Genomic DNA, 18,521 nt, shown 5'->3' on the forward strand with positions numbered 1-18,521 from the left:
TCCACATCCCCACCTCAGTGCCCAGAGAGACGGCTGGAGGAGGGTGAGCTTCTGAACACGGGCCCTCACCTTGCCCCGACTGCGCGCTGGTATCTGACCAGGACACTTGCTCTGTTTTGGCAACCACCTTGCAGGGTTTCTGGTGACGTGCACAGTTGAAGCCAGCACGTTGTGTGTGCTTGGCACCCTCAGCCTGATGCACCTCGAAGCTGTCAACTACTAGGCCTCAGGGCTCTCTGCACACCTTTGCTGAAGGGAACTTTCTAAAGAAATGATTGCAGAGATGGGGGAGGGGGCAGTTAAGCCTCTCTCCTTTGTAACTGGGCGAATCTCCTTTCTGTGCCCAGAGATCCATTATCCCAAGAGTGGCCATGAGATGCAGGGACGAGGCCAACACTGACAAACACACCAAACTCCAATATTCCATTGGGAGTCATCTTTTTATTGATATTAATATTAAGCCACTTCTCAGCAGAACTGCTGTAACAAGATTAGGACTTGATTTCTAAAGGTAATAAAATATCATAGACAAAGCACTGGGAACGTTCCTTGCAGAGAAAATCGGCTTTTCTCCTCAGGCCAGAATGCCCAGGTTCTTGGTGCTGTCCTGGCATGAACTCCTGGTCCTGATACATACTCAACCTTCCTTCATCTTGGCCCTCAGAACAGTCCAGGCTGGCAGGCGTGGCAGGTGGCCTTCTCCGTGCCCCTCCCCCATCACGTACCCTTCCTCCGTTCATCTGGATCAGCTTCCTGTGTTTCTAGTCGTGAAGTGAGTGCCTCGTGAAGGGGTGAGCCACGGTCTGGTGACAGAACTAGCACCAAAAAGCTGGTTCTTCTTCACGAAGTAAACACAGTACATTTCCATTCTTGTTTTATTTTTTCCTAAGGAAAGAAGAGTCTTAAAAATATATGGCACTAGAGTGTACAACTATACGACTGCATCGTTACGATTTCCCACAGCGCCCAGCCGAGCCGTGTGTTCCTTCAGATGCAGAGCTGATGGGAGGCCAAGGTGTCCATGAACGGGCGCACCAGGTTGTCTGTGGAGAAGTAGAAGATGAGCCCAAACGTGATGGAGATGGGAAGGGCGGGCAGCGCTTTCTTGAACACGGCAAGCAGCAGGAGGGTCAGACACAAGCCCTGTGGGACACCAGGGGAGGGGAGCGGAGCAGTTAGTGATGGCCTCTGTCCTGGGCTCAGGGGCTTGTCAAGGACTTGTTGGTCAACAGTCCTGCACGCCCATCACCTTCTTGGGTCCTCTCAACAGCTCTGCAAGGGGCCCGAGGGCCAGAGTTCTCACCCCCATCATAACACCCTGCACATTAACGGGTGAACCAGAAAGCGGCCTCCTGACTTGTACATAGTGCTACCCCTACCAGACTACCTTCCCTGCCTGGCTACATAGTGACACGTATGACCTGAAGGCAGCATGCCTCCCCCTCGGGGGACAAACATCTATAGGAGAGTTGGATGGGCTTGACTGAAATGCCAGTGAGGGTCTAGAAACTGACACCAAGGGAATCAACGATGCCACGTGACTCCTCCCCTCGGAAGCAGGTGCCCATTCTGTCCCTGCCCCAGCAGATACAGGCAGTGGTCCAGGGTGGGGACCAGGAACCAGAGTGCCTGTTTTATCCTTGGAGGAAGCAGGGCTTCAGGTCAGACAATGCAGAGGTGGAGGAGCCTGGGGTCCACTACCCATATCGGATACCTTCTGTGGACAGATACAAAATCTCTAAAGAACTGAACCTCAGCCTTAATGTGCCACGTGTTGCCCAGGGTTCACAGGGGCAGAAGCCTGGGTATGTCCCCCCTCAGAGCCTCTGCCACTGAGAAGCAGTCATCATAGTTTGTTTCCCCCAGTGCACGTACCTGGCCACATTAAATGACTACAGGGACTTCCAAATTCCATTGCCAGGGCTCAAAATGATGGGCTTCCCCTCCCGAATCCTGGGAGACTGCTGGGATTCAGAACCCCATGGTGTGTGGGTGGTATGAAGGGGAACACACCCAGCCTGACAGAGACCCGAGTTCAAATCATAGCTCGTCCTTTACTAGTGTTGTGCCCAGAGGCAAGGTCCTCAAACTATTTCCTCTTCCATAAATCTCAGGTGTCAGGACACAAGTGCACAAAGCTGGCCAAGCCTCTGCTACCCTGGCATGCATGCTCAGTAGCATCACAGGCCCGCGGTCACCCCTCCCTTGCACCGTCACTGAGTCTTGTCGACACCCAAAACCTCTTGTACGCCTCAGTCTCAAGTTGAGGATTTTGGAACCCCACCCAGTCCCCACCACTTCTACCTCTCTCAGACACCACAGCATCTGAAAATTCTCCTGGGATCCTGGGCCCCAGTGAAGGCACCCAGGGCCTCCCTGCCCACTTACAATGAGGATGGCCACAAAGCAGGCCAGCGTGGTATTCCAGTCCCCGCTGCCCGTGGCCGCTGCCTTGCCCACCAGCACGCTGTAGAAGATGAAGTCTCCAAGGCCAAGCTTCACCCCCCCTGTGTGGGGAAGACAGAGTGAGTCCATCATCTCAGAAGTCCCAAGACGGAGCAGCACAAAGGTGGACAGCAGCCAGACAGCCAGGGGCCCCGAGGACAGAGTCCCGAGGCACTCAGGGGGCCAGATGAGGTAGCTTCACCTCCCAGCCCACCTCATCTAGACTCTGGGACAAGGACTGGCTGCCTCAGAAAGACATTAGCCAACAGGAAAAGGGGAACCCGTGGATTGAGTGACCTGCAATCTGGTCAGTGAAAAGCTGGTATGTTTGATAAGTCAGGTAAAACTGGTGCTTGGCTTACTTTAATATAAAATCAAATAAAATGCATTGTTTGGGGTTGGTGGGATGTCGTATAACATAGTGCTGAGTTTGAATTGTAAGTATTTTTTAGGAAATTTAATTTCACTACTTGTAAGAACATGTACAACACCTAGAGGTCCTCTGGAGACCTTTTCCCCTTAAAAATTGATAAATGTATTTGTAATTAGCGTATCTCTTAATGAAAAGTAAATGAGAGCCTCTAGAATGCTTTCATGTCTGTTTCCTTCAGTACAGTTGTCGCTGGACACCTGCATAGGATAATTCTGTTCGCTGCGGGCAGTGAAAATCGGCCTGCATCAAGAACTGCTTGCCTCGCCCTGGCCGGTTTGGCTCAGCAGTTAGAGCATCGGCCTGCGGTCTGGAGAGACCCGGGTTCGGTTCCTGCTAAGGGCGCGTACCTCGGTTGCAGTTTGTCCCCAGCCCTGGTTGGGTCGTGTGGGTGGCAACCACTCGATGTGTCGCTTTCACATCGATGTTTCTCTCTCTCTCTCTCCCTCCCACTCTATCTGAACAAAATATCGAAAAATGTCCTCGGGTGAGTATAAAAAAAAAAAAAAAAAAAAAAGAACTGCTTGCCTCATACATCCACACCCGCCTCCCTTCCAGGCCCGTGTCCCTCTTCCTGGTCAAGGCAGTATCTGTCCCCAGCTGAACCTCTGGGAGCTAAGCTCAAAAGTTACTTCTCAGGCAACTCTCTGAGCTGACACCTGGTCAAGAACCCCGTTAGTGCTCCACAGCCCGTATTCTCCTGCACAGACCCGACTCAAAGTGTTTGAGATCAGTGCCCACCCCTGTGAGATGTGAGTCCCACCAGAGCCGGGCACCCCGCAGTGCAGTGCAGGCACACAGCTGGGACTCAATGAACGTTGTTAAATACATGCTTTATCTTGAATGTGAAAGTCCCCAGGCCCACAACACAACCCTACCTTTGCAGGTTGCTCCTTGACTGCTGTAAGCCCACCTCTGACGAGAAAGGACTTTTCCCTCACGCCCTCCCCTGGACTTCAGGGGGCCCCATCTCCACCCTCCACCCCGGGCCCACACAGACCATCTGGACACGGGCACCTTACTTTCCTCCTCTTCCTCCAGCTCCTCCCCTGGGTAGCCAGGTAGGGGGGGCTCAAAGACTTCAGGGTATGAAGGCTCCCCCAAACTGTCATAGGAGTCTTCTTCTAGGTGTCCAGTAAGAGGAGACGGCCGTCATCAGCATGGGGGTGGGGAGAGGACAAGGGAGAGAGACAGAAGTCCGGTCAGAAGGTTCTTTTGAGCTCAGGCTTCCCTGCCCTCACCCACCAGCCTTGACACCGCAAGCAAGCTTCTCCAGTCCATATAAGAGGAATGGGACCGAGGCAGAGGATTGGAGTCCCACCCTCACTCGATCCCCAAGATGCCTGTAGGCTTCGTTTTCCCTTCGGCCCATCCAGACCGCGTGTCTCCTGGAGAGGCCAGGCCAGCCTGAGCTGGGTGCAGGACAGGAGCTGTCTCCAGTGACAAGAAGCTACCAGCCCCCTGGCACTCACCCATCTCTGGGTCGTAGGGGAGCTGAAGGGCTCCCTGGGAGGAGGGATCCAGCTTGGCCATGCCCACTGTCCACACCATGGCAGCTGGGGAAGGAGAAACGGGTCATGCACCAGGACCTCAGAGGCAGGTGGGCCAATCTGTGTCCCCAGAAGCCTGCACAGGACCCTCAGTTCCATGGCATTTGCTTATGCCCAATTGTTAGGAGGCCCCTGAGGGAGGGGTCCAGACTCACTGACCAGGTGAGGGCAGACAATGCCTTTTCCTGTCTTTTTTTTGCCTCCTCATAAAAACAATGGTAATAATATCAGTGAATAGCTTGATGAACTAATTGTCTTTATTTTATTGTGGTAAAAAAACATGTAACATAAAATGTATCATCTTAACCATTTTAAGTGTGCTGTTTAATAGTGTTGAGTATATTCCCATTACTGTGAAACAGTTCTCCAGAGCTGTTTCATCTTCTGACACTGCAACTTTGTACCCAGGGAACAAGCCCCATTTCCCTCTCCCCTCAGCCTTCCACTTTCTGTCTCTACGGTTTGACTACGCTAGATACCTCATATAAGTGGAGTCTCCAGTATTTATCTTTTTTTTTTTTTTATCCTCATCTGAGGACATTTTTCCATTTTTTACTCAGATAGAGCGGGAAGGAGAGAGAGGAAGAGAGAGAAACATCGACGTGAAAGGGACACATCGAGTGGCCGCCACCCACACGAACCAACCAGGGCCGGGGACAAACTGCAGCCAAGGTACATGCCCTTAGCGGGAACCGAACCCGGGTCTCTCTGGACCGCTGAGCCAAACCGGCCAGGGCTCCAGTATTTATCTTTCTGTGACTGGCTTAATTCACTTAGCATAATGTCCTCAAGGTTCATCCATGTAGCACATCAGAATTTTCTTTTTAAGGCCGAATAATGTTCCACTGTGTGTCTACACCACATTTTGTTTATCCATTCATCCATCAATAGGCACCTGGGTTACTTCCAGTTCTTGGCTATTATAAATAATGCTGCTGCAAACATGGTTGTACAAAAATATGTCCAAGACCCTGCTTATAATTTTCTTGGGTATTTGTCCAGCAGTATGGCAGCTGGATCATGTGACACTAATTGTGTTTTCTCTCTCTGGCCTGGAAACTCTCTCTTGAACTCACATCCCATATCTCCAGCTCTCCAGATGAATGTCCCCCAAATGCTCTCAACAACTGCCAATTCCATCCTTTCTGTTGCTCAGACCCAAAGCACTGACATCAATCCTGACTATTTCATGTCATATCCCAACCACTGGCCAATCTTGCCAATTCTGCCTCTAAAATGCCTCCAGAGCCCTGGCCGATTTGGCTCAATGGTCAGAGCATCAGCCTGTGGAATAAAGAGCCTTGGGTTCAATTCCAGTCAAGGGCACATGCCTTAGCTGCAGTTCGATCTCCAGCCTTGGTTGGGGTTGTGCAGAAGACAGCCGATTGATGTGTCTCTCACATCGATGTTTCTCTCTCTCATTCTCTCCCTTCCTCCTTCCCTCCCACTCTACCTGAAAATCAATGGAAACATATCCTTGGGTGAGGATTTAAAAAACAAACAAATAAAATGTCTCTAGAATCCAACCACATCCTAAGGCCTCTCTACTGCTGCCCCCGGGCCAAACCCCATCCCCTCTCCTGGGTTGTTACTCATTCTCCCTGAACAACCCTGGCTACTGCGTCTACTCTCTTTTTTTAAAGTACTATTTTATTGATTTTTTAGAGAGAGAGGAAAGAAGAGAGAGATAGAAACATCGATGTGAGAGAGAAACATCAATCGACTGCCTCCTGCATGCCCCCAACCAGGGATCGCGCCCGCAACCCAGGCATGTGCCCTGACTACGAATTGAACAGGTCTTCTCAGTCCATGGGATGATGCTCAATCCACTGAACCACAATGGCCGGGCATCCTGACTCTACTCTTGACCCAATACACTTGTTCTCCACACAGCAACCTGCATAGTCCTATTAAAATGTCAAGTTAGGCCAGTCCGAAATCTTCCAGTGAAGTCACATCTCACGGAGGAGTAAGAGCCAAGTCCTCACCACAGCCTGCAGGGCCTTGGCCCTCTGGGCCTCCCTGCAGGACCTCCCCTCTCCTCCCTTCCCTCCCCTTGCCTGGCCCAGGGTGCTCCCTGGGCACACCAGGCCCACACCCATCTCAGGGCCTTTGCATTTGCTGCTGTTCCTTCAGCCTGGAATTCTGGTCCCAGATTCTCCTAAGGCAGTAAACTGCCACCTAAGACAGAGGGCTTCCTTGACCACCTTAAGCAAAATAGCAGCCCCCTTTGACCCTGTAGTCCTTAGGTCTCTTACACTGCTTTCTCTTTCCACAGATCACCCCCCTCCTGACTTACGTATTAGTCTGTTCAGTTACTGTCTGTCTCCCCTCCTAGGAAGTAAGCTCCATCAGAGCAGAGATGGTGAATCAAAGTCCAGGCACCATCTCAGTCTTTCTACACGTGGTCTTGGCTCATCCTTGGACATGCCTGGAGTGTGCTTTCACACTCGAGTCTTCATTTGTTAGAGATTATCCAGAACTCAATAGCTGTTCCATAAACTGTTTCCCAGTGCACCCTGCAGACAGCTGAGCCCCAGAGAGTCAAGCTGATTAAGTGCCACCAGCAACAGACAGGGGGGCATTAAAACCACAGGGGTGTGAACTCCAGGAGGCCCGGGCCCACATAGGCCTGGCCTCTAGCTGTGTCTCCAATGCCCAGCACAGTGCCCACCACAAAGTGGGGATCTGACACATGTCTGCTGAATGAATACATACATCCAAACCCCTACACTCTGGCCTAAGCCCAGGAGCATCCCAAGTGCCTTCCCTGCAGAGACTCGCCTTCAACCAGCCATGCAGCTGTGCAGGAAGCCCACTGAAAGGTAGGCAGGCTCTGCTCCCCCAGACTCCGGTCCTGGAGAGCCCCTCTCCAAAGTCCCTTGCCCCCTGGAGGGTTGAGGGGGTATCCATGGGCTCTCACAGCACAGCCTGTGCCCACCACACACATGCCACTGGAGGCCGGATGGAACGAGGCTGTGGGGCCCCTCCTGCTCTAGCTTTCCAAGCTTCATCCTGTGTAACAGCAAACACTGTCTGCTGTCATCTCTGGAAGGTGGAACGACCTCCTGGGATCACCAGGGCCACCTCCTCCTCCTTCCTCCCTCATAGTCAACTCTGAAAGCCATGGCCAGGAAGCTGCCCCGGGCTCCCACCTCGGGCCTCTGACCCCACGTCCGGAGGAGGCACGAGGGCCACTCACATGAGTATATCAGGGCAGGAAAAATGGGCTCATTTCTCTCCTGGGCAGTCTCCACCAGCATTCTCAGCGGCCCTTTGGGGCACAGCACAGCCACGAGATCTGGGAAAACAAAGTTAAAAAGACATTTATTCCCCAGAATCCCCCCCACCCCTCCCGAGAGGAACCAGCACTCTAACACCGGAGTGCAGGGGGCAAGCCTGTCCCGGAGCCCTGAGTGTGAGGCTCTCAAGGTGGGCCCTGCTGTCCAGTCACCCAGCCGCAGGTCTCCAGCCAGTTTCTGGAGTCTGCACTGGCTGGAGCCCAGAGCGGGGTCTAAGAGGGCCTACTGCAAACAGGAAAGAGGCTGAACTTGGAGCCCTACTTTTCTGGGTCTTAGAATGGAAGAAACAGGACTGGTGATGGTAATCACACTAACACGAATAAAATAGCAGCTTACGCTTTGGATTATTTACAGGTACTGTGCCCAATCCATGCCCAACAAGTGACAGTCTGTCAAATGCTTAACAGTGTGAGGGCTCAGTAAACATTTGCCATTATTATTATTTACTTATTTTTTAATCTTCACCTGAGGATATTTTCCCATTGATTTTCAGATAGAGTAGGAGGGAGGGAGGAAGAGAGGGGGAGGGAGAAAGAGAAACATGAACGTGAGAGAGACACATCTACTGGTTGCCTCCGGCACAACTCCAACCAGGGCTAGGGATCCAATCGCAACCAAGGTACGTGCCCTTTACCGGAATCGAACCCAAGACGCATCGGTCCATGGGCCGATGCTCTAACCATTGAGCAAAACTGGCCAGGGCGACATTTGCTATTATTAATAAACCACATCAACAGTCATGAGTCTATGGGCCCCCACATGTTTTACGAAGCTGACTCTCTCAGAGGGGAGACCACGCAGGCCCCTCAAGGAGGGAGGAGGGGACCTTTTCAGCACCTGCCAGGTGAATGGCAGTGAGGACTTGGCCCTGGATGCTGACCCCACTGCCCGCCACCAGTCTCTTGGCCCGTCCATGCCCACTCACCATACACAGAGATGGCACCCAGGATGACCCACGCAGACCACTCCGGGAGGTACTTGATGAACACCAAGGCCATGAGCGCGCTGATCATGATGAGGTAGGCCTGCTGTAGCAGCAGGGGGCCCTTCCAGTGGACGCACACCATGCCCACCGCCCCGAAGTTCCAGACGACCAGGAACAGGGTGGGGTGGTCCATGGCCACGTTGTAGGTCTTCAGCACTTCCCTGCAGGGCCGCAGTCAAGCCCGCCAGGGGCACAATTCACCCCCTGCTCCTCAGCCGTAAGTCCCAACCTGGGTTTTCCTGCTTCTGGTTTCATTGACTAATACCCCTCCCCATTTCCACGAGCCCTGTAGCTAACCACTGGAACCAGGTGGGGAATAATCCCACATCTCATTCTTGGGGTGGCACAACTCGGAAGGACCCTAGCCCTTGGTGAAGGTCCTGGGAAAAGTGTTTTCTCCTCTCCTTCCTGTGTCTTTGGGCCCCTGGGTCAGGCTGATATCCCAAATCAAGGACAATAGAGATCCCTTCTGCCATCAACTAGGAAGAGCCCAGGCCCAGCCTGAAGTTTAGAATGTAAAATCTGAGGGGTTCTCCTGTCCTTGGGTTCACAGAGTCTCATCCATGACGGCTCTGCTTATTTGTTTTAAATTAGGGACCAGAGACATGTGGCCCACTGTGGGGCCCACTCCTGCGTCAAAAGCAGGCCTGCAGGAAGACGGGCCTGGGCTCTCAGAGCAGAGACACTGGGGAGGGTGTGGAGCCCAAGGGGTGCTCTTCCCCTGCCAGGTCTTCATGGCTGTTTGTGCCATGGGGCCCCCGAGGACCCTGCTGCTCACCAGCTGCCACTCACCCGAGGTAGATATAGGTGAAGAGAAACAGCAGCATCAGAGAGGACATGATCAACCAGCCATGGATGAACTAGAAACAGAAACAGGCAGAATAACCACATGGTGCCCCCAAGCCCCGTCTCACAAGGCCCTCAGGTTCTTGGAACTGATGCCCAAGCCTGAACATCTTTCTTCCTTAGGATCCTTTGTGACTATGTTCGAAGGTGGTCATTTTCCAGATAAAGAGGGCACAGAAATTCAAGGAGTTCTCTCAAGGTCGCCCAGCAAGTGTCTGAAGGAAATGAAACACCTGGAACTTTACATGCAGAAAGGATGTGCTGGGTGTCCCCTGCACACTAGGCACATTCTGGGCTCTAGAGGTAAAGCTGCCACGTCTGCCCACGTGTGCTGCGTTCCAGTGTGAGGACAGTGAGAGGACAGGAGGTAAACTTGTAACAGGCAGTGATAAGAGCTACGAAGAAAACAAATTGGCAGGACAGTCACAGGAAATGAGGGTGCTGATTTGGATAGAGTGGTCAGGGCAGGCTCTTGAGGAAGCTTCTTTTGAACAGTCAACCCTGGGAGTCCCTTCCCACCCGAGAGTCTACAAATGCTCCTCTTCTCCTGGCCAAACTTGGGAGGGTCAAGGATGATGGTAGGGCTGTTCCTAAGCTAGTCCCTTGGCCAGCCATCAAGTGACACTCCGTCCAGTCTCCCCACCTGCAGACAGACCCAGCTTGGGGCACTGGGGGTCTCAGGGAGGACCTGGTCTAGCAGGAGTAAAACTGGTGGCCTTGGTCAGGCTGTGCAGGCTGCCTTTGAAATGTGCTGACACTCTTTATCCCAGCCACTCCTGTCCGCCCAAGGCCACTACTATCGCGTGAGTGTGATGAGACCTTCAAGTAAACCTTACTGGACGGTCCCAGAATTGGTCACCTGACACATGCTGACCACAGCAGTGCTGGCTTCACAAGCTCTCCACGCCCCTAGCTGGTTTTCATTTGCGCTGTGTCCTCTGATCCAGACAAGCAGCCCTCTACCCTGCTTCCCACCATCCACTGCCCTCCCCACCCCAACTTAAAACTTTGGGGTTCATTTACACAGGTCATTATTTATTGATAAGCTTCAGCTCCCAGACCCTTCCTGACAGTCCCTCCCATCGCTCACCCTGACTTTCACCCCTCAGTTGGGAGGGGGCTTGTCTCTTTAGACTGAGCCGCCTCATCTCCCTCTACCTGCTCCATAGATGGTGGCAGCCTGAATACAAAGTGCTGCACACGCCTCCGCATGGACGGTTTTAAATTAGGCAATGCCTAGTTTAACTTCCTTGTAGTCCTCAGGGCTTCAAAGCCCTCCGTGGAAGGAAAACCTGAAACCCAGATCTAAAAGCTTATGGCATCTCTGGGGGCAATGCCCATGATTTGGGCCTGGTGGACTCCACTCCTCTACCACCCCCTGGGGCACAGCTACAGAGGGGCCCCCAACCAGTATTAGAAGACCCCATCACAGCACCTGTAGATCCCTAGCCTAAAGGGAAATGGGGAAAATAAAAATAAACTTGTAGGGGAAGTGTGGGGTAAAGGGAGCTTAAAATAGAACATCTCACTTCTTCAGAAGGAGAAGCAAAATAAAATTAACTCTGAATATGACAAGTGACATTTGAACATTGCAAGGATTAGGAACTCAGTTATGTGGGATTCTGTGTACGTTTAAAAGACAAGAGCATCGGGTCGTCCATGGTAGGGGCAGGAGTGGGTGGTAAGAATGCCAAAAATCAGAGTCTATTTTGCAGAAAAAAAGGGACTTGTTTTTTAAGCCAGTGATCCCTGCATGAGGCACTGCATGGTAGGTGGGCGGGGGGAGGAGGAGGGGGGACAGGCAGACGGTGGGCAGGGCTAACGTTCACCTTGTAGCAGCGATACTTGTAGAGCACAACCAGGAAGATGGTCATGACCACGATGACACTGATCATGATGAGGGTGTTGAGCACGGAGTTGAGGAGGCGCTGGCCCACCGAGGGCGTGTCTTCGGTGAATGGCGTGTAGATGCTGATGGAGAAGGCAAGGGCCTTGGTGTTCACTTCCTGCCTGTTCTGTGCCCTCCCCGAAGGAGCCTTGGCCCTCTGGCGGAGGTGCCCGGGGAATACCTGCCCTGCTGGAGTGCTGTCAATCATCCTCACCAGCTGCCCTGCCTTCCAACCCATCTCCTGGCTCCTGACCTCAGCCTGATGACTGGGCCTAATGTACAGCGGGAAAGGGCTTAGATGACTTCACCAAGACCTCCCACCCCCACACCAATGAAACCCTCCCCTGGAGGTATCCACCCCACTACTCTGCTCTGGTCCAAGGAGACCTGGTAGTTCCCCACATCCCCTTTACCATCAGCCCCATCCAGCCTAGGACTGCCCCCACTTCTAACCCACCCAATGTAGTCCAGCAGCTGCGTACCCAGCTAATCAACTCAGGAAGCAAGTCCGATGCCTCGCTGTCCAACCTGGACTGCTGGAAGCCACCTGCCTGCGGGGCGCTCAAGGTCTCTCAATGCTTTTCACCTGTGCTACTCTGAGTCCCCAACAGACTCTTCACTTCCTGAGGATAAGGCTTCTCTCTCTGCTCCTTTCTTTAACAACAAAACAAAGCATGCCCAGCCGGTGTGGCTCAGTGGCTGAGCGTCGACCCATGCACCAAGAGGTCACAGGTTCGATTCCCAGTCAGGGTACATGCCCAGGTTGTGAGCCCGATCCCCAGTGAGGGGCATGCAGGAGGGGGCTGATTGATGTTCTCTCTCATCAATGTTTCTCTTCCTCTCTCTAAAAATCAAAAAAGAAATAAAAACAAAACAAAAACTGTGTAACTTACAAAAAAATGTTTAGAGAAGGCCCTTGGCAGTGATTAACACAGGGAAGTGGGGTGAGGGAGGGGAATCTTCTCACTTTTCTATGCTGCTGCTTCTGCCTGCCTGTGTTCTTTTTTTTTTTTAATCCTCACCAGAGGACATTTTTGCATTTATCTTCAGATAGAGCAGGAGGAAGAGAGAGAGAGAGAAACATCGATGTGAGAAAGACACATTGACTGGTTGCCACTCACACAACCCCAACCGTGGCCGGGGACAAACCACAATGGAGGCACGTGCCCTTAGTAGGAATTGAATCCAGGTCTCTCTGGTCTGCAGGCCGACACTTTAACTGCTGAGCCAAACTGGCCAGCACTGCATGCGTTCTTTTTATTAAAATAAATATAATCTTCCTCACAAGGCTGGACGTGAGCTGAGAAATCTGGTCCAGCCATACCAGTTGACATTCATGGGAACAAAGGCCCAGAGAGGAAGCAACGTGTTTGAGGTCATGCAGTGACAGCTGGCACAGCTGTGTCTGGGACCTGGCATTTGGAACACCAAACTCAATGCCATTTGGCAAGAACATGCCTTCTGCAGTAAAATCCAGCGTGCCAGGGCAGAGCACTGCGGCAGGCACTGTGCTAGCCTTTACATTGATTAACTCACTTAATTCTCCTAGTAACCTTATTACCAAATCCATTATTCAGATGAGGAAACGGAGGAGAAGAGAGGTTAGGAATGTGCCAAGACCAGGGTGTGGACTCTGTCCCGGCTCCTTACTGCCGCTGGCAGGGAGCTGCAGGTATAGTGGCCAGAGGAGGCCACAAGCACCTGACCTAGCCTTGCTCCCCACCCTGCCAGGGCCCCCAACTCACAGCTGTCCATTCTTCTCCGTGTAGAAGCGCACGGATTTGATGGTGGCCACCACCACGACCATACACAGTGTGACAGGCACAAAGAGCATGATCACGTGTTTTGCCCCATATTTGAGGGTCAGCTCCTCCTCCAGCCCCGGCAGCCGCCCAGGGACCCCACTGCAGACATAGCGGTCAGGGTCCTCCTCGTGGTCCTCCTCATGATCCTGGCTTCTCTGTGGGAAAAACAAAACAAAACACTGTAAGGGCCATGGAATAACTCCCAAGGGTGGCCTACAACTCAGTGCATGGGTATTTTGGAAGGGAAAACAAGAAGTTTGTTGCTTTCCAGATGTACAAACCAGTCTACAAGCTATAGTTTAGACGTGGGAGTGTTGGAAATCCTAGGACACTTGAAAAGTTTATGACAACTAGAGATTTAGAGTTGGTACTAACCACCACAGACACAGAAAGGGAGACCACGGCTGCCACAGAAGAAAGTGGTCTGCGGGCCCCTGGCTAATGGGTTTGGAGCATGTCTACAGAGCTCTCCCCTACCGTAGTACATGGAATCAGGATACCCCTCAGTTCTGCTCACATGGCCACACTGATTCGGGTGGAGTCAGGCCAGGTGATAGGAGGAACCCAGAGAGTGAACATTTTGGGTTGACAAGTCACAAACTAGAATGGTCAGCACACATAGGGACTTCCTTTGATTATAAATAAGTCACTGGGAATTTGCAGAGGAAGAAATTACTTTGAACGTTTGCCCCCCAAAATTAAGCATGCAAATTTGCAGCTCTGAACCAGAGAGGCTAACCAGGTATCAAGCATCTGGGAGGATCTGTACTACGGAAAGTTGGGAGATCACAAATGAGCAAGCAGCAAAAGAGGGGGCAACGTCTGCCAGATGCTGGCACAGATGAATCCGCAAGAATTTCTGTTTTGGAATTGTGGCTATGCAGGGTCATTAGCTGCTTTGGTAATTATATTAACAGCTAAACGCAAAGCCGAATGAAACAAAAATAAAAAATGACAATTGTGCCCTGGCTGGTTTTCTCAGTGGTTAGAGCCCAAAGGGTCACAGGTTCAATTCCTGGTCAAGGGCATATACTCTTGACCTGGGTTGCAGGTTCAATCCCTGACCCTGGTCTGAGGTCATGAGGGAGGCAACCAATCAATGTGTCTCTCTCACATTGATGTTTCTCTCTCTCTTCTGCCCTCCCTTCCACTCTATCTGAAAATCAGTGGAAAAGATCCTCTGGTGAGGATTAAAGTAGCAAGAAGAAAGATGAAGAAACCAGCAAGAAAAGGCTAAGGAGTGGCTGTACAGTGGCTTTCAGCTGGTGAGATCTTGTTCAGAGCACAGAAAAACCACAGAAAAAAATTTTCTGCAATTTTAGCAAGGGGGAAGGAATTAAGGCTGGCTGGAAGAAAACAATTACAAATGGAAAGGTTTTTAAATACTCTAGTGAGATTCAGGCTAATTCAGTTGTGTTTTGCCCTGAGGGGAGGGAGGGCTTGGCGAGGTCACTCTCCAAAGTACATCCTCCACTTCATGTTATAATCTCCTGCCCTACAGGTTGCAGGGATAAGATCACAGTGCAACCCACCTTCTGCTATGAACTGAATATTTGTCCCTCCAAAATTAGTATCTTGAAAGTTAACCCCAATGTGCTGGTATTAGGAAGTTGGGCCTTTGGGAGGTGATTAGGTCATGAGAGTGAAACCCTTATAAATAGGATTAGTGCTGTTTTTTTACTTACTTATTTTTGTTACAGATGTTTCTCCTTTTTCCCCCACTGACACACTCCTCCCATTCCTGCCCCGCGCCTGCATTTTTGTCTATGTCCATTGGTTATGCTTATATGCGTAAGTTCTTTGGTTTAAGCCCCCCGCTGGGCTTTGTCAGTCTGAATCCTACTTCTTTGTCTCTGGGTCTAATTTGTCCATCTTACTTTGTTCATTATATTCCACAAATGAGATCATATGATACTTGTCTTTCTCTGACTGGCTTATTTCACTTAGCATAATACTTGCCAGGTCCCTCCATGTCATCTCAAAGGATAAGAGATCTTTCTTTCTTACAGCTGCATAGTACTCCATTGTGTATATGTACCATAGATTTTTTATCCACTCATCTATTGATGGACACTTGGGCTGTTTCCAGATCTTAGCAATTGTAAATAGTGCTGCTATGAACATAGAAGTGCATATATTCTTTCTGATTGGTGTTTCAGGCTTCTTGGGATATATTCCTAGAAGTTGGATCACTGGGTCAAATTGCAGTTCCATTTTTAATTTTTTGAGGAAACACCATATTATTTCCCATAGTGGCTGCACCAGTCTGCATTCCCACCAGCAGTGTCCTAGAGTCCCCTTTTCTCCACACCCTTGCCAGCACTTGTTGTTTGATGATTTGTTAATGCCAGCCATACCTCATAGTCATTTTAATTTGTATCTCTCTGATGATGAGTGACGTTGAACATTTTTTCATATGTCTCTTGGCCATCTGTATGTCCTATTTGGAGAGGTGTCTATTTAGGTCCTCTGCCCATTTTTTAATTGGATTCTTTGTCTTCCTTTTGCTGAGTTGTATGAGTACTCTATATATTTTGGAAATTAACCCCTTATCTGATATATCATTGGAAATTATGTTCTCCCAGATAGTCGGTTCCCTTTCCATTTTGATACCTGTTTCTTTTGCTGTGCAGAAGCTTTTTAGTTTGATGCAGTCCCATGTATTTTTTCCTTTGTTTCTCTTGCCTTAGGCGTTATATCAGTGAAAATTCTGCTGTGTGTGATTTCTCAAATTTTATTGCCTACCTCTTCTAGGATTTTTAAGAATTCACGAGTCACATTTAAGTCCTTTATCCATTTTAAGTTTATTCTTGTGTATGGTGTAAGTTGGTGGTCTAGTTTCATTTTTTTGCATGTAGCTGTCCAATTTTCCCAACACCATTTATTAAAGAGGCTAACTTTACTCCATTATATGCTCTTGCCACCTTTGTCAAATATTAATTGAGCATAATGTCTTGGGTCAATTTCTGGGTTCTCTGGTCTGTTCCATTGATCTATATGCCTGTTCTTGTGCCAGTACCAGGCCATTTTGATTACAATGGCTTTGTAGTACAACCTGATATTTGGTATTGTGATCTCTTCTACTTTGTTCTTCTTTTTCAAGATTGTTGTGGCCATTCGGGATCTTTTTTGGTTCCATATAAACTTTGGAGTGTTTGTTGTATGTCATTGGTATTTTTTTTTTTTTTTTTTATCCTCACCCGAGGATATTTTTCCATTTTTTGTACAGATAGAGTGGGAGGGAGAGAGAGGGAGAAACATCGACGTGAAGGGACACATCGAGTGGCTGCCACCCGCACGACCAACCAGGGCCGGGGACAAACTGCAACCGAAGTACGTGCCCTTAGCGGGAACCGAACCCGGGTCTCTCCGGACCGCAGGCCGACGCTCTAACCGCTGAGCCAAACAGGCCAGGGCTGTCATTGGTATTTTAATGGGGTATTGAATTGAATCTATAGAATGCTTTGGGTAGTATGGACATTTTAATGGTGTTAATTCTTCCAATCCATGAACAAGGTATATGCTTGCACTTTTTTTTTATATCTTCTTTTATTTTCTTTTTCAATGTCCTATAGTTTTCTGTGAACGGGTCCTTTACTTCTTTGGTTAAGTTTGTTTGTAGGTTATATATATATTTTTGATATTTTGTTCAGATAGAGTGGGGGGAGAGAGAGAGAGAGAGAGAGAAACATCAACGTGAAAGGGACACATCGAGTGGTTGCCACCCTCACGACCCAACCAGGGCCGGGGACAAACTGCAACTGAGGTACGTGCCCTTAGCGGGAACCGAACCCAGGTCTCTCTGGGCCACAGGCTGACGCTCTAACCGCTGAGCCAAACCGGCCAGGGCTATTCGTAGGCATCTTAATTTTTTTGTTGCAATGGTAAATGGGATTTTTTTTTTTTTTTAGTTTGTCTTTCTGCGTGTATAAAAATGGCAGTGATTTCTAGATGTTGATTTTGTATCCTGCTACTTTGCTGAATTTATTTATTAAATCAAACAGTTTTTTGATGGAGTCTTTAGGGTTTTGTATGTACAATATCATGTCATCTGCAAATAATGACAGTTTCACTTCTTTCTTTCCAATTTGGATCCTTTTTATTTTTTCTTCTTATCCGACTGCTGTGGCTAAGACTTCCAGTACTATGTTAAATAAGAGTGGTGAAAGTGGGCATCCCTGTCTTGTTCCTGTTCTTAAGGGAAATGCTTTTAGTTTTTGCCCATTGAGTATGATGTTGGCTGTAGGTTTGTCATAAATGGCCTTTATTATGTTGAAATATGATCCTTCTATTCCCACTTTGCTGAGTTTTTATCAAAAATGGATTCTGGATTTTGTCAAATGCTTTTTAGTCTATTGATATAATCACGATTTTTATCTTTCATTTTGTTTATGTGGTGTATCACATTAATTGATTTACGAAAATGTGTACCAGCCTTGCATCCCTGAGATAAATCCCATTTGGTCATGGTGTATACTTTTTTTAATACATTGCTGGATTCAACTTGCTAAGATCTTGTTGAGGATTTTGGCATCTATATTCATCAGGGATAGTGGCCAGTAATTTTCTTTCTTTGTAGTGAGTGTCTTAATCTGGTTTGGAGATTAGGATTATGCTGACCTCATAAAAAGAGCTTGAAAGTCTTCTTTCCTCTTGAGTTTTTTGGAATAGTTTGAGGAGAATAGGTGATAGTTCTTCTTTGAATGTTTGGTAAAACTCCCCTGTGTAGCCATCCAGACCAGGGCTTTTGTTTGCTGGGATTTTATTACTTCTTCTATTTCCTTAATTGTTATTGGTCTGTTTAGGTTTTCTGCCTCTTCCCAGTTGAGTTTTGGAATAGTATATGATTCTAAGAATTTGTCCATTTCGCCCAGGTTGTCGAATTTATTGGCATATAATTGTTCAAAGTATTTTCTTACAATCCTTTGTATTTCTGTGGTGTCTGTTATTACTTTACCTCTTTCGTTTCTGATTTTATTCATTTGGGTTCTCTCTGTTTCTTGTTGAGTCTGGCTAAAGGTTGATTAATCTTGTTTATCTTCAAAGAACCAGCTCTTGGCTTCATTGATCCTTTTTGTATGTATGTATGTATGTACGTACGTACGTATGTATTTTCAGATAGAGTGGGAGAAAGGAAGGGAAGGAGAGAGAGAGAAATCGATGTGAGACACATCGATTGGTTGCCTCCTGCACGACCTCAACCAGGGCTGAGGATTGAACTGCAACCAAAATACGTGCCCTTGATCAGAATTGAACCCTTGACTCTTTGG

At 49.2% G+C, this 18,521-nt stretch overlaps 1 protein-coding gene across 4 annotated transcripts in view; it reads right to left on the reverse strand.

The window, feature by feature from the left end:
* Positions 1-421: 421 nt before the first annotated feature.
* The window catches only part of PSEN2 (presenilin 2), a 32,027-nt gene continuing 13,927 nt past the window's right edge, over positions 422-18,521 (reverse strand). For 3 of the 4 annotated variants that reach the window (XM_036277531.1, XM_036277533.1, XM_036277532.1), the window contains exons 3-11: positions 13,192-13,406; positions 11,388-11,529; positions 9,505-9,572; positions 8,653-8,873; positions 7,628-7,726; positions 4,348-4,431; positions 3,898-3,999; positions 2,389-2,507; positions 422-1,143 (exon numbers count right to left, since the gene is read on the reverse strand). In XM_036277531.1, coding sequence (XP_036133424.1) covers positions 988-1,143; positions 2,389-2,507; positions 3,898-3,999; positions 4,348-4,431; positions 7,628-7,726; positions 8,653-8,873; positions 9,505-9,572; positions 11,388-11,529; positions 13,192-13,406 — 1,206 coding nt within the window. In that variant the 3' untranslated portion in view covers positions 422-987. The remainder of the gene's footprint in view (positions 1,144-2,388; positions 2,508-3,897; positions 4,000-4,347; positions 4,432-7,627; positions 7,727-8,652; positions 8,874-9,504; positions 9,573-11,387; positions 11,530-13,191; positions 13,407-18,521) is intronic. The other variant, XM_036277534.1, reaches the window with a different exon arrangement.

Source organism: Molossus molossus, unplaced genomic scaffold (genome assembly GCF_014108415.1).
Source record: "Molossus molossus isolate mMolMol1 unplaced genomic scaffold, mMolMol1.p scaffold_m16_p_23, whole genome shotgun sequence".
NCBI lineage: Eukaryota > Metazoa > Chordata > Mammalia > Chiroptera > Molossidae > Molossus > Molossus molossus.